General features: G+C 30.8%; 2 protein-coding genes across 3 annotated transcripts in view; one reads left to right on the top strand and one right to left on the bottom strand.

Annotated features, from left to right (window-relative positions):
- LOC107453020 (protein lin-28 homolog) overlaps window positions 1-14,359 on the top strand; it is a 215,933-nt gene that overhangs the window by 185,423 nt on the left and 16,151 nt on the right. For both annotated transcript variants that reach the window (XM_021147918.4, XM_021147917.4), the window contains exon 3: window positions 9,166-9,338. In XM_021147918.4, coding sequence (XP_021003577.1) covers window positions 9,166-9,338 — 173 coding nt within the window. The remainder of the gene's footprint in view (window positions 1-9,165; window positions 9,339-14,359) is intronic.
- LOC107449779 (uncharacterized) overlaps window positions 1-14,359 on the bottom strand; it is a 323,223-nt gene that overhangs the window by 307,607 nt on the left and 1,257 nt on the right. The gene's annotated exons all lie outside the window — the stretch shown is intronic.

Below are 14,359 nucleotides of genomic sequence, written 5' to 3'. Positions count from 1 at the left end.
GTGTGATCTCAAAATATCTAGGTAATCCGCAAACTAACATAATCTGCATATTAACACTTAACATACCAACACTTAATCTTTACCTATTTCTACCATCGGTCAAATAACCGTACTTTATGTTTCTTGATTGAATGTATGAAGTATGGGAAGAAAATAAACTAAAATAAACTTTATTATAGTTAAACAATCATTGTATATTGCCAAAGTATTACAAAGAATAAGAATTTTTAATTTATTGCTCAATGCATTTTTTACGTACACAGGGTGTTTCCATTGTACATTCTCCGCAAACATATTTCTTCTAATTATTATTATTTCTATAATTCTTATAATCTAATTTATATAATTCTCTTACGTGGCTCCCAAATTTTGGCTGTATTTCTTTTCCGCCGGTGGCAACGTTTGCTTTGTTTTGTTTACGTTTTGAAAACACCAAAGCATTCTGCCTTTTAATGATGTGTTTCTGATCTAATATATATAATTCTCTTACGTGGTTCCCAAATTTTGGCTGAAGTACTTTGTACAACTAAATAAGATTATTTTCACAACAGTTAAATATTTACTTTATTTTCTTCATTCATAGAGAAAACAGTCAGCAAAGAATTCTTTTAGGTTAAAAAACATTTTGCTAAAAAAATAACGAATTCTAAAAGAAATAAAAATAAACTACTTAAAAAATAAAAATGCTGTTGCCAGCCATAGAATATTTTGAAAGTTAACTTAGCAACATAAATCAAAATGACATAAAAGCGCAACTAGATCAAAATTAAGATGTCTGAGCGCTTGACGTAACAAATCCTTCAATTCTATAAGTGTTGTATTGCCAAATGCCCAAATTAACAATTGTGTTTTTAAGGAAGTTCTCTCTCTCTCTCTCTCTCTCTCTCTCTCTACTATTCAGACTACTATTTCATATTGTTTTACAACACATGGCTTTAACACTCTGTTGGGAAAGACTTTAAAACAAAACTTACAACAGTTACTTTTATCAAAAACTGAAATTTAGAATAGTGTGATTAAGAAAAATATGCGAACTGTTTGCAATTTCAAATTAATATTGAAATGTACTGGTTTAGAGTTTTCTACAGTGAAAAGTTTTCGGAACTTCAGTATTCAAAAAAGTATACAAAAGCTAGACGTTAAGAACGTATTCAATGAGCGAGCAAAGCGAGCATTGGATTGCGAAGCAATCCGAAATGAACTGCGAAAGCAGTTTCGGGGGTTGGCGCGCGCCAGCGAGCAGTTAATTATATTTCTAGTTAATACACCTAGTTAATATTATTTCTTCTAAGAACTTGTGCCGCATTGATTGTTTCGACATTTTTCTGGGTAAAAACTAGCAGTCAGTTAAAAATGAAGTAAAGCTATCAACATAAAATATAAGTTACTTACCAAAACATTTAGTTTTTTTTCTCTTTTTCTGACACAAAAAGGCCAATTTAAAATTTTAGGTACTCTCTTGAAAGTTGAATTCACAGTTTGAACTAACTACGCAACAGTCTTTGCAGAAATGTGCAACTAATCGAACGTTGAGCACGCATTACATCGCAATTTCTGATCAGATTCCTTATAAAGCAATTAATTGTTCTTCCGGTCAAATGACCGGTTGTGGTAGAAATGGGTATATGACAAGTACTATTTGAAACAAACATAATAAAATATTAACTGTATATAATTATTAGAAAAAGTCATGTGCAAAAACGATAGGATGAAAAGCATTTTTTCGACGCAAAAGTTCTTAAACGGTTATTTGACCGGTTATGGCAAGTTTAGTGTTAACCTCCTCTGGAAGTTAGCTTTTGTAACATACTCGGGTTCCAACCTCATGCCAACCCCTTCTCAAAGTTCATAAATCTGTTATTTTTTAAGTTACTTCCTTGATCTCTTCACGTTATAGTGTCACAATTAACAGAAAATACACAATGAGTTCTTGTGTAGTTTGATTTTAAAGATTAATAGACTCTCTACAAAGGAAAATCTGAATTCAACTGAAAAACGAACTATTATCCTTTAGGAGAAAGGAACATGCATCTTTGCCCTAGTAGAAGCATGAATTGTTAATTGCGACATTTTTTGATTAAGGCTGTTAAAATATGCTTTACTCTCATTTTCAAAAATATGCCTTCAGTTACGTTCTTTGGTTGCATTCTTTACTAAATTTTTAAGAGACTGAAGAGGAAAAATCTAAATTCAACTGAAAAACGAACTATTCTCTTTTAGAAAGAAAAAAAAAATTGTGATCGCCTTTTTACGATTACTGGGTACCCATTGGTCAAATGCTTTTTTTTCTTTCTTCTGGTTTGTTGACTCCGTTAAATGCCACAACATTTCAAATCATGGGTTGCAAAAACTGTCTCTATTGATGTTTGTCGTCGAATTGGTTTTCAAATCCTGCCTATGTACATATTTCAAGACATCAAATAATACTTTTCCTTCTTCAGCATTCATATTTATATTGAAATCACAGTCAAGACAGTAATTATACGTTAATAATAAAAAGAATATAAAAATACTAAAAATTATTATTTTGTTAATACATCGGGAATGACTGCTGGTGAAAATAAAAAGAAAAAAAAAATCTAAAAAATTACCAAACAGCGGTCGCCATAGCAACGCATGCAATGACGACGCATGCGCACTGTTTATTATTACTTTTGAACTCAGTTGAAAAGTGTGATGACGTCCAAATAAAGTGCGTAAGCCATAAAACCCAAAATAAGACCCATTTTGATAGTAGGTTCAAGAAAAAAAAGAAAATAGGAAAACAAAACATCATGTATCTTAGCCCTAGTAGAAACTTGCAATGCTGATTGAGACATTTTTTGACAAAAGTCTGCTAAAATATGCTAAGCATGCTTTTTTCATAAAGTCTGCTAAAAAATATGCTGCTGAAATACTCCCATTTTCTAAAACATGCTCTCAGTTACGTGCTTTGGTAGCATTCCCTTCTAAATTCTTGCAGACTGAAAATAAAAAAATATATAAAAACCCCGCTGCGTCCATTTATTTTTCATTTTATAGCCATAGCAATAAAAAACAAGATAAATTTCCATCGAAGTCTCGCTAAATCCCCAAGATAGCTGAAATTCTTTGTAGGAAAAAAAAAAACCCAAAAAGAATTATGGGGCGATAGGCGGTCGGACCACTAAAAATATAGCTCACACGACCTGTAAATTGACGGTGGCTTACAGAATCGCAGAACACATCGTTAAAAAAAAAAAGGGTCCAATTTTGCAGGATGCAGGGTCTGTATAATCCCCAAAGATGTCCAGTGCCAGTTCCACCTTCTTGACAAATGCGAGTCCGGAGCAGTTGATCCGTTTTCTTTTCGAAATGAAACTCACTTGACATCCAGAACGCCCATTCGAAGTCTTAACACAGCCTCTTTCCATCTTCATCTTAATTCACTGAGAAAAATTTTTGTTTCTCTCTTCTTTTCTTTTTCTTAAGATTAAGGAGAAGAGAAGTTGCAAAAGACTTCAACTTAATCTTTTTTCTTCCTATTTTAGTTTTCATTATGGTCTTTTCTTCTCAATTTCTTTTGTTATTTTGCGCCATTTGTCTGTGACGCCATTTGACGTAAATACGACAACTTTACGATGCTGTTTTTCGGTTCTGAAACTCTGGCTCGATAACTGTCAGGTGACGGGACAAACAGAACGCCGCTGATTGGACGACCGGACTCGCCTATGATTTATACTCATTATCGTCTTCATAATATTTTTTCCTCAGTGGATTATTTCAAATGAATTTTTCAATAGTCGTCTGATTTTTGGTTCAAAAAAGAATAAATATTCATTTACATACAGGCCGATCCCTTAAATAAAGAATCACGGAAAAATCACTGAAAGGAAAAGCTCGGGAAAAAAATGCACTGGAAAAAATAAAGGATCTCATTAACCGTTATGTAAATCTATCTTTCGATTCGATTGGGCAGTAGAGCCCAAATCAAAATGTAGAGAAGTTAAAATTGTTGAGGAAACATGGAAAAATTACAGAATAAAAAAAAAGGGAAAAAGGAAAAAAATTAAAAAAATAATAAAAATTCTTTAATAAACTTCTTTAAAGTATCAAGCATATTGTTACCTTGCGCACATCCATTTTCGGGCCCATCCTTGGTAACTAACAAATCAAACACACTTCAGTACTACCGTAAGAACTCCACTACAAAACAAAACCCCTCTATTTACGCTTTTACCTCAGTTTACGCTTCCGTTTTCATATTTGGTAATCTAGCAATCTTGTTTGGAAAATATTTTAAATCATTCTTGAAAAATCCCCCTTTCATGTAAGTTCATTTGAATTCGCTTTATAGATTTCAATTTATGTTTTGTTTTTTCTTTACATTTTATTTCTGTTATTACGTTATATTTTTGCTTGATGTGATTTATTCTATTTTGTTTCAAAAAAAAAATTTTTTTTTTTTTTTTTAGTGCTCCTCACTCTATTGTATTGATATATTTTGCTTTGGCTATATTGATACAATATTAGAAAGCACTCCTTTTTGCGGATATAATCGTGTGAGCTGATGAAAAAATTACGTCTTTTACTTCTCCGGATTTTTTTCCCCTTTTTCATTATTCTGCAACTTTTTCCAGATTTTCTCTACATTTTAATTTTTTATGTTCTACTAATTACTTGCAGCTAATGCGCAGTAAATAAAGCGTATTGTTTTCCTTAATTTTCTTCTTTTTTTTCTTTTTGTCCTTTTTATATTTATACACATGTATATAGATACAAATGTATATAATAATTATTATATATATGAAATATTAAATGTCTCATACGAGTCTTTCCATATTACATCATAACTTAAAATAGATTTCTTTTATTAATTTTAAGACCTAGAAATAGCGTTCCTTCACAAAGAGCCATAAAAAGTCAAGATGCCAATTCAAAGATTGTTTTCTGAAGTTCATAGGTAATAATTCTTAGAAAAATACGCATTAAGAAAATCCCAAAAATTCCCAATCGTCTGAATGGCGTCATTTTTAGAACACACCAAAATCTCTAAATTTTTCATTTGAATGACGTTTGATTATGTTAAGGATATTCTTGCAACCAATTCCCTCTTAGAATCCCTGGTTAAATGGCAGGAGCCATCGAAAATGTGTGGCTTTTTCATATTTTCATGGCTAGATAAATCTGTGCCAAAATCCCAACATTCCAGCTATGGAAACCTATCATTGCAATCCATGCAAAAATCCAACGTAAGCTGTTAAATAAATTTAATAAGATGCATATTTATTTAAATTAGCCAAAGTCTCTTGGATTATCTAGCTTTTGAAGCCATATTATTGCAGATATATATTTACATTTCAATTTACTTCAAGTTGACGGATCATGGGTTAGAGTTCCCTTGAAGTCTGGTTAACTCTGGAAGGTTTTGGGAGTTTTTCTCTCCATATCATTGCAAATGCGGGTTAGTTCCATCAAAAAGTCCGCCACGAAGGCGAAAATTGTCCCAGTACTTGGTACAGAAGGAGCCGTGTGTTCTAGATTGTGTTCAAAATTACAAGGCTACGGAGTTAAACACTAGTAATTTTAAACTCAAAATTGAGCTTTGCTGTTCAACGACTGTTATAAAATAAAATGTCTTATATGAATTTATGATTAATTTTTGAAATAGCTTATTAATTTCTCGAAACTATTCGTCTTTTTTTCTTCATATACCAATTTATGATTAATTTCTATAAAAGTTTATATAATTCCTGTAAGCGCTTCGAATATTCTTTGCTTTGTTTTTTTGCTTTATACAAATTTCTGGTTTAAATTATTTTTTTTAAAAAAAAGTTTATTAATTCCACTAAGTTCTTCGGCTGTTATTTTTTAAACCAATTTAAAACTATTTTTCGGATGTTTGCAAAAGTCAGAGAGCTGATCAAAGATTTTTTTTTTCCTAAAACTAATTATTATTGTTATTATTATTATTTTTTTTTTCTTTTTTTGAAAATTCCATTGTCATTATTCTTTGCTCGAAACATAGAAAAATGTGCGTAGTTTTTTGGTGGCAACGCCAACACTCTAAAACGTTTTCTTAAATAATTCTCCATATTTAAAATTATACGGAATAAATTTATACGGAGAACTGCATACTGGACTTTTCATAAGCATAAATGTTCTTGCTTGAAAAAGGCGAGAAGAGAAAGTAAACAGTTTTTAACAGAAGAAAAAAAAAGAGTAAACAAAACAAAAAACCTATCTTGCAAACAGCTAACCAGATTCCAATCAGCCTCTCTTTTAGACACCAGCTTTCTCTCTTTTTACGAGACAGTCGATCAGGTTTGATAAGCCCATAATGACCCGAGTGACCACTGGCCAACGCTTAATGACCGATAGATTGGCCCTGTGGTCACTACCTCAGGGGAGTCAATACCCTGCTAGTGCTTTAATGTAAGCAACTCTTGAAGGTTGCCCTTTATTTGCTATGTCTCTTCTTTTTTTTTTTATTTCTGTTTTTCTCCTTTTATTCTGCTTTCCTCGTCGCCTCCAGTCTTCTTCTGCTTTAATCAAAAGCGACAGAGTATCAAAATCGAACACAACACCGTCTCCAATGATAGAATAATAATAAACGCTTGCCTCTTACTAACCAGAAGGCCTGACGCCTCTGGGTTTTTTCGTAAAACTTTACAACCTCTTCTTGGGCATAAAGTACCGGGTTTAATAGCGTTTGATAAACACTTTCAGATCTTAGGGGAATGATTCTTTTTACTTATTTTAGTTTGCTGCATTTTTATGTGCGAACAGGACGAATCGTTTTTTTTTCCTCGTCACTTTCTTTCAAATCGTGAGGTTTTATGAATAAAAAAAATGGTATCGTCTGATTTTATTACATAGATTCATACTCAATTTTTGCGTCGAAGATATAACTAACGTTCGACACTTTCAGATCTTAGGGGAATGCTTCTTTCCATTTATTTAATTTAATTTAATTTAATTTTTTATTTACCTACTTATTTTATTTATTTATTTTAGTTTGCTGCATTTTTATGCGCTAACACGACGAATCGTTTTTTCGTCACTTTCTTTCAAATCGTGAGTTTTTATGAATAAAAAAAAATGGTTTCGTCTGATTTTATTACAAGGATTCTTACTCAATTTTTGTGTTACAGATATAACTAGCTTTCGAAACTTTCAGATCTTAGGGGAATGCTTCGTTTTATTTATTTATTTTTAGGTTACTGCATTTTTATGTGCGAACACGACGAATCGTTTTTTTTTTTTTTTTTTTTTTCGTTTTTTTTTCCGTCACATTCTTTCAAATCGTGAGGTTTTATGAATAAAAAAAATGGTATCGTCTGATTTCATTACATGGATTCATATTAAATTCTTGTGTAAAAGATATAACTAGCGTTCGACATTTTTAGATCTTAGGGGAATGCTTCTTTATATTTATTTACTTTTTAGTTGCTGCATTTTCATGTGCGAACACGACGAATCGTTTCTTTTTTTCCTTCTTTTTTTTCCGTCACATTCTCAAATCGTGAGGTTTTATGAATAAAAAAAAAATGTTATCGTCTGATTTCATTACATGGATTCAAATTAAATTCTTGTGTAAAAGATATAACTAGCGTTCGACATTTCCAGATCTTAGGGGAATGCTTCTTTATATTTATTTATTTTTTAGTTTGCTGCATTTTTATGTGCGTTGTTGTTGTTGTTGTTGTTAATTTACGTCGCATTAGAGCTGCACAGTGGGCTATTGGCAACGGTCTGGGAAACATCCCGGAGGATGATCCGAAGACATGCCATCACAATTTTGATCCTCTGCGGAGGGGAACGTGCGAACACGATGAATAGTTTTTTTTTCAGTCACTTTCTCTCAAATTGTGAGGTTTCGTGAATAAAAAAAAAATGGTATTGTCCGATTTTATTATATGGATTCATACTCAATTCTTGACTTACAGATTTTTTTTTTTTCTTTTTTTTTTAAAGATGCATTCCTGCGCAATTCTCTATGACTTTTCTTGTAGCAAATATTATACTAAAGAAAAAATTCAAGAGCGAATAAATATTTTGCCAACCTACAAGAAAATGAATCAGTATTTTTAAAGATAAATTGGGGCGGATAAAAAATTTTTATGTGTCTTTGACATTAAATCTCTTATCCCACTTCAAATACTAAAATTCTCTTTTTTTGGAACTTTTCCAAAACGATGAAAACAATAATGGAAATTCCTTAGATTCTGAAAAATATATATATTTTTTTTTCCTTTTGTGTGTGTGGTGTTCCTCTTTTGTTGGTCATGAATTTTCTGGAAAAGGGAGAATGATTTCGAAAAACTATCACAAGGTTTCCCCTTTTGATAAAAAAACTACTTTTTTTTTTAGTCTTTTCATTGCAATGTTCTGATTTAATGAATTTTGAAAACTTGGATTTGCGCCACCCATTTAAAAAAATAAATAAATAAACCGAGTTTCATTTAGGTCACAGCTTTGAAAATATTTATCATTTCTTTATTTCTTTCATTTAAGATATTCCTAGTAAGAAAAAGAAAGAAAAGAAATAAAAACATAGTTTTATAAAGTAACCCCGTGCTATATTTTATTTTTGATGTACTTAAAAACCTGTCTTTCGTCTACCATTACATTAATTAAAAAAACTCCTTAAAGCACAAATATTTTTAAAATTCATTGAAATTTCTTGTTTTTACTCCACTCGCTTTCAATTATCTTGATTTTTTCCCCTCTCCACGTAGAACTCAAATAACCAAAAATGGTTGAAAAAATAAATTAAGAACGATTTCTAGAAAGTTCGAAAACAAAGAGGAAAGATAATTTTATGCTGAGATATATTTCTGTTGCATAAAAAATATTTTAAAACCTATATTACTCTTTTTTGCTATTGATGATATACGGATACACAAGAACATTTTAAAATTCACAAAGAAATACATCTATGTACAAAAACCTAAAAATAATATGTATTAAAATACTAATGTATCACTGGTACCCGGTGACCAGCATCAGAATCTAGAGTTGTTCTTACGTATTGTCGGTTTAGATACCAATAAAGTAAAAATATGCACTTTTACTTTCGTTGCTTGTAATGAAAATTAAAGTATCGCCGTGCATATCAATGATTCTAAAAAAAAAATTTTAATTTATTTTTTATGATTAAAAAGTATGACTTAGTAATTTTTTTTTTCCCCTTTTTATTTTCAGTCTGTTATTCAGATGCCGGGTTTTCGAAGTCTTGGAGACGAAGAAGTGGTCGAATTCGAATATAAATCATCAGATAAAGGTCTGGAGGCCACATTTGTGACTGGACCAGAGGGTGAAAACTGCAAAGGATCGCATCGCAGACCCACCTCCAAAAAAAGATTCAGGAAGATCAGGTCAGTCGATGGTCAGCCACAAAGCTGATTTCATAATCAAACATCATTTCTCACTCATTCAGATTTGACTCATTTGTTACTTTAGAAAACGATTTTTTCACTTGCTGAATCGTAATTCTCTTACTCATTCAGATTCGGCTCATTTGTTACTTTAGAAAACGATTTTTTCACTTTCTGAATCGTAATTCTCTTACTCGTTCAGATTTGACTCATTTGTTACTTTAGAAAACGATTTTTTCACTTGCTGAATCGTAATTCTCTTACTCATTCAGATTCGGCTCATTTGTTACTTTAGAAAACGATTTTTTCACTTTCTGAATCGTAATTCTCTTACTCGTTCAGATTTGGCTTATTTGGCTAATTTGAATCGAAGTCGTTTAGAAGAATAAAATATTTTGGAGTCAAAGTCTCGTCCTTGTATTTTCCAGAATAAAAAGATAACTAAAAAAAGCGATCAGAGCAAATATTAATCTAAATATTTCAGTTGAACACAGACCGATCTGTAAAAAAATAATTATTATATATAGCATTTATTTTAAACCTCATCTCTTTAATTTTTTAAAGATAATGGGGAATAGGAAAGCTCTCCTTTCAGCGATGTGTAGTTTTATCTGCTTGAATCGTATAGGGTTAGAATAAAATATCGGAATTCCGAAGTTGGAGGAATTCCGAATCCCTTTGTGTTTAATAAGCATCCTTTTCATCGTATAAGGGTGAGGAGAAAAAATGATAGCTTCGTTAGCGACTATTTTATAGGATAAGATTTCATTCACTTATCAAGGAATGTAAGTAGAAATGCTTTTCATTCAGGTTATCTATTCTGAGATCGTACGAAAAATATCCAAGTTCCAGTAACTTTATATATTGCGCAGTTTAGAAAAAGAGTATTTAGTAAAATTTGAAAACTCGAGTTTTTTTTTTACTCACTAGAAACTTAAAGATGAGAAAGTAAAATAAAATTTGTGTGTAGTTAGCCTTGATGCTTTTGATTAACGTTTATTTTCACAATATATTGGCTAAATACAAATTGGCTCTTTGAAATGAAGAAAATTATTTTAGACTTTAATACGTTGCCGTCAATTGTAATAAATCTTAACTGCCTACCCGATCTTTCTTTTTCTTTTCATTGAAAAAAAAATGGAAATGACCCAAAATTCAAATATTACAGTAAATTTGCACTTCCATTACATTAACTGTTTAATTAAAAATTTTTTCGTTCTTTTTTTAGAAAAAACCGTTCTCTACAAATTGTTCGCCCAATCAGTAATATTGATTTTTTTTTAAAAGAAGTTATTTCAATAACAGCACTGTAAAAATAAAATTTTTTATTTCTAAAAAATTTCCATCAAACTGATATTCTATACACTTTTCTAGTAACATTACAGCAATAATAAAATTTTATAATTTTGATTTAAAAAAAAAACTTTCAAAAACCTAACACACTAGTGTTCAGTGTTTCTTTCTCTTAAGTAAAATGAATAATCATTACTTACTTCAGTGAACTTTAAATAACATTCATATTTTATGAAATAACATTCATAGACAGTTTTAATTATAATTGTTAATTGATCATTAAGCAGTTTATTTAATCAAAAAACTACACTATGCATTACATACCGTTAAAAAAATTTTTTTTTTTCAAAAATGTTTAATTTAAGATTGAATAAAGCACTGCTCTTTTCATAAAATCGCCCTTTTTATTGAATAGAGTTAGCTTGATTCAAATTTATTCTTTTAAGCTGTGTCGATTGTACTAAGTTTAATACAGTAATATTTCTTATGAAATTCCAGTTCCCTAAAATTCTTTTAGCAATATTATAGAATTTTTTTAAACAGTGTCAGGGGTGAATGATAAAATTGAAAAAGAAAAAAAAATCCACTCACAAAAGATTCGTGATATCCTTTTAGATATTAAGAAAATGTAATTTTAAAAACTTCTCATATACCAACCCACATAGCATAGTAAGGTTTACTTTCACTCAACAAAAACCTTTCAATGTAAACCTTAAAAAGTTTGTAATACAGTTTACGTGTAAACCTTCGAGCCTTAAAACGAGATCTGAGACAATCTACTCTATTTTACGCACATTACCCTAATCCAAAACCTTGGAAAACAATCTTCTATATAAAAACCTTCAATCGAAATTGACTTAGGGTTTTTAAGTGTGAAAAAATCCTTTCATAAAGCTAGTCTCAAGGTGAAATTAATCTTAAATCTAGGTAATTATAAGGTTTCTTTTTGCAAAGTCTTGTATGTTCAACCTTGTCATGAAATTTTAATGGACAATGCAATTTGATCCTATCGCTAGTGTATTATATATATATTTTTAAATTTCCAATGAGCTGCACAATCGGCCTTGCCGATGAGCAGACCTAGTGCGTTCTCCAGAGGTGGTTTCCACTCTTTCATTGACCACAACAATGGGTGAGATACCGTTGGTCATGTTAATTTGGACGTCTAGTTACTGCCACACTAGATGGCAGCACCGAGACTATCGCTAGTGTGACGTCACCTAAAACGTCATTTACCATTTTACTTAACTGACAATACTTTTTTTTAAAAAAGCTTTTAAGAGATAATTTTTAATCCTTTTAGAATGAAAGGTTTGAAACTGTAATATTTTTTCTTTATTGAAAAAAGGTTTTTAGCTCAAACATCTTCGCCACAATAAAAAGAAAACTCCGACGCAAGGTTGTTGTAAGGTTTACATCATTTCTGGGGAAATGATGTACCTTTTTAAAAAAGCTTAAGAAACAAGAATTATATCGAAACTCCAGACTCTACATTTACTAATGGATATTATTTCTCCTCCCTCCCCCTCTTCCAATGCGATGCAACATTCCGCGGATGATTTTTGGAGGATGGGGTGGTTGTTGTGTGTATTGATTCAACTCTCCATTTTGATGGGTGGGTGGGGATGAAAATGTTGAGGGGGGGAGGAGGAACTCTGTCCAACTGTCACTAGCCATTGTCCACTGAAAGTACAAGAGACGCTGTCAAATCCGCCGTCAAGGGGAAAGCAGTTTATTTCGCTGCAATTGTAAAGATTCCAAGATAGGCCTCTGCATCGCCTTTTCCGATGGCTATATTTGAGAATTCTAAATTTGGCACAAATTTGGCTGTTTTCGAAGCTCTGACGCCAAGGTAATAAATAAAAGAAGCCATAGTTTAAATGCTTTACACTTGAAGCAATGCGATGATTCTAAACTTTATGTGTAATCCCACAGTGAAGAATTACCTGTGCCTTAGAACGGACAAATAACTTAAATATTTTAAAAGTTATTAAACTTTTTTTTTTAAAATCGCCAAATTGGCAAAATTTTTTCACCTAGATGAAAATTATCAAAATCACTGCCTTATTCTCAGTTTTTGAAAATTTTCATATGCCCAGTTAATGCAACATTGGAGAAAGTTTTTAAATATTAAAATATCGACCATAAACACTTTTCAAAAACTGCAAAAAACTGTGGCTTTTCTCCATACTGATGTTTTACACCATTTTCAAAATAAGCGTAGACTACGCTGACTTTAGATATGCTAAACTTGGTCAATCAGTCATGTGCAAAAGTTTCAAACTCACGGCAGTTATAAAAATGGCATATGATTAGCAAAAAAGTTTCATTTCATATTACGACTGAGCCTTCGAAAAACACCTTAAAAGTGAGGTTTTTCGAAAGCTTTTTCTCCAAGTAAAATAATAAAATCCACAGTTAAACTACATATGACAACTTGCCATGAAAAATTATCTAAATTTTAAAACCGGACAAATAACTTTAATATTTTTGAACTTTTTTAAAAATTGCCAATTTGGAGACATCATTACCCCTAGATAAAAATTATCAAAACCAATGCCAAATTTTAATTCATCCAGTTGGCGAGATGTTTCAGTCAAATTGAAAATAAACAAAATCAATGAGTAATTCTCCAAATTTTGGAAAATTTCAAGAGTTCAGATAATGCAGCATTTGAGTAAGATTTTAATTATTTTTTACATATATATGTAAAAAATAATTAAGATCGCAAGTGCTTTTTATTTTCACAAAACGGTAACTTTTATTTACAATTTGTAGCTATTTCAAAACTTCAAAATAAGCATAGAGAACTCTGTGAAACATTATTAAATCTTATGAGTTATTCATGATTAGTTATTCATGACTATTAACAAACAGTAATGAATAGCTATTAGAAGTTGTCAACAGTTAAAAATAAGACTATTTGCCAAAAACGATAGACGTTAGAACAAAACGAAGCGACAGACGACTTCTCCAGACTATAGAACATTTGAAAAATAATAGCTTAAAGTTGTCCATTGATTAATTAGAACCTTATGTTTACAACAAAACAAAGCATAAAACCATAGTTTTGCCTTTAAAAACACAACACAAAACACATTTCTGATTTGAAATCATATTTTAAAAAGAAATTTAAATATTTGAGAACGCAGGATTCGATCTGACTTTCGGTAAAACTGAAAACGATCATTATTGCAACATTTTTTGTATTAATAAAAATTTGACGATAGACGATCGAGCAAAACCAAAAGACAGACGACATCTCGAGACTATAGGACTTTCGAAAATTAATTGTTTAAAGTTGTCCATTGATTAATTAGAACCTTATGTTTACAACAAAACAAAGTACAAAACCACGGTTTTGCCTTTAAAAACACAACACAAAACACTTTTCTGATTTGAAATTATATTTTTTAAAAAAAAATTTAAATATTTGAGAACACAGAATTCGAACTGACTTTCAAAAAAAAAACTGAAAATGATCAGTATTGCAACATTTTTAGTATTAATAAATATTTGATATTGTTCAATCATTTTCTTCATTCATGTTCAATCATGATATTGTTCATTTTATATTGTTCAATCAACATTCATGTTTCGAATGTTACTCAATTCACAACAAATGAATTCTACATTCAGAGGATGCATTCTAATTCAAATATATGAAAAGAAACATTCTTATTCAAATATAAAAACTTTTTAATTCAAGTATAAAACCAAACAAAAGG

The sequence above is a fragment of the Parasteatoda tepidariorum genome, chromosome 3 (assembly GCF_982258835.1).
Source record: "Parasteatoda tepidariorum strain Cologne lab strain chromosome 3, Ptep-v5.0, whole genome shotgun sequence".
Classification (NCBI taxonomy): domain Eukaryota; kingdom Metazoa; phylum Arthropoda; class Arachnida; order Araneae; family Theridiidae; genus Parasteatoda; species Parasteatoda tepidariorum.
Note: the sequence above shows the minus strand (reverse complement) of the source record. Positions and strands in the feature narration are given on the sequence as shown.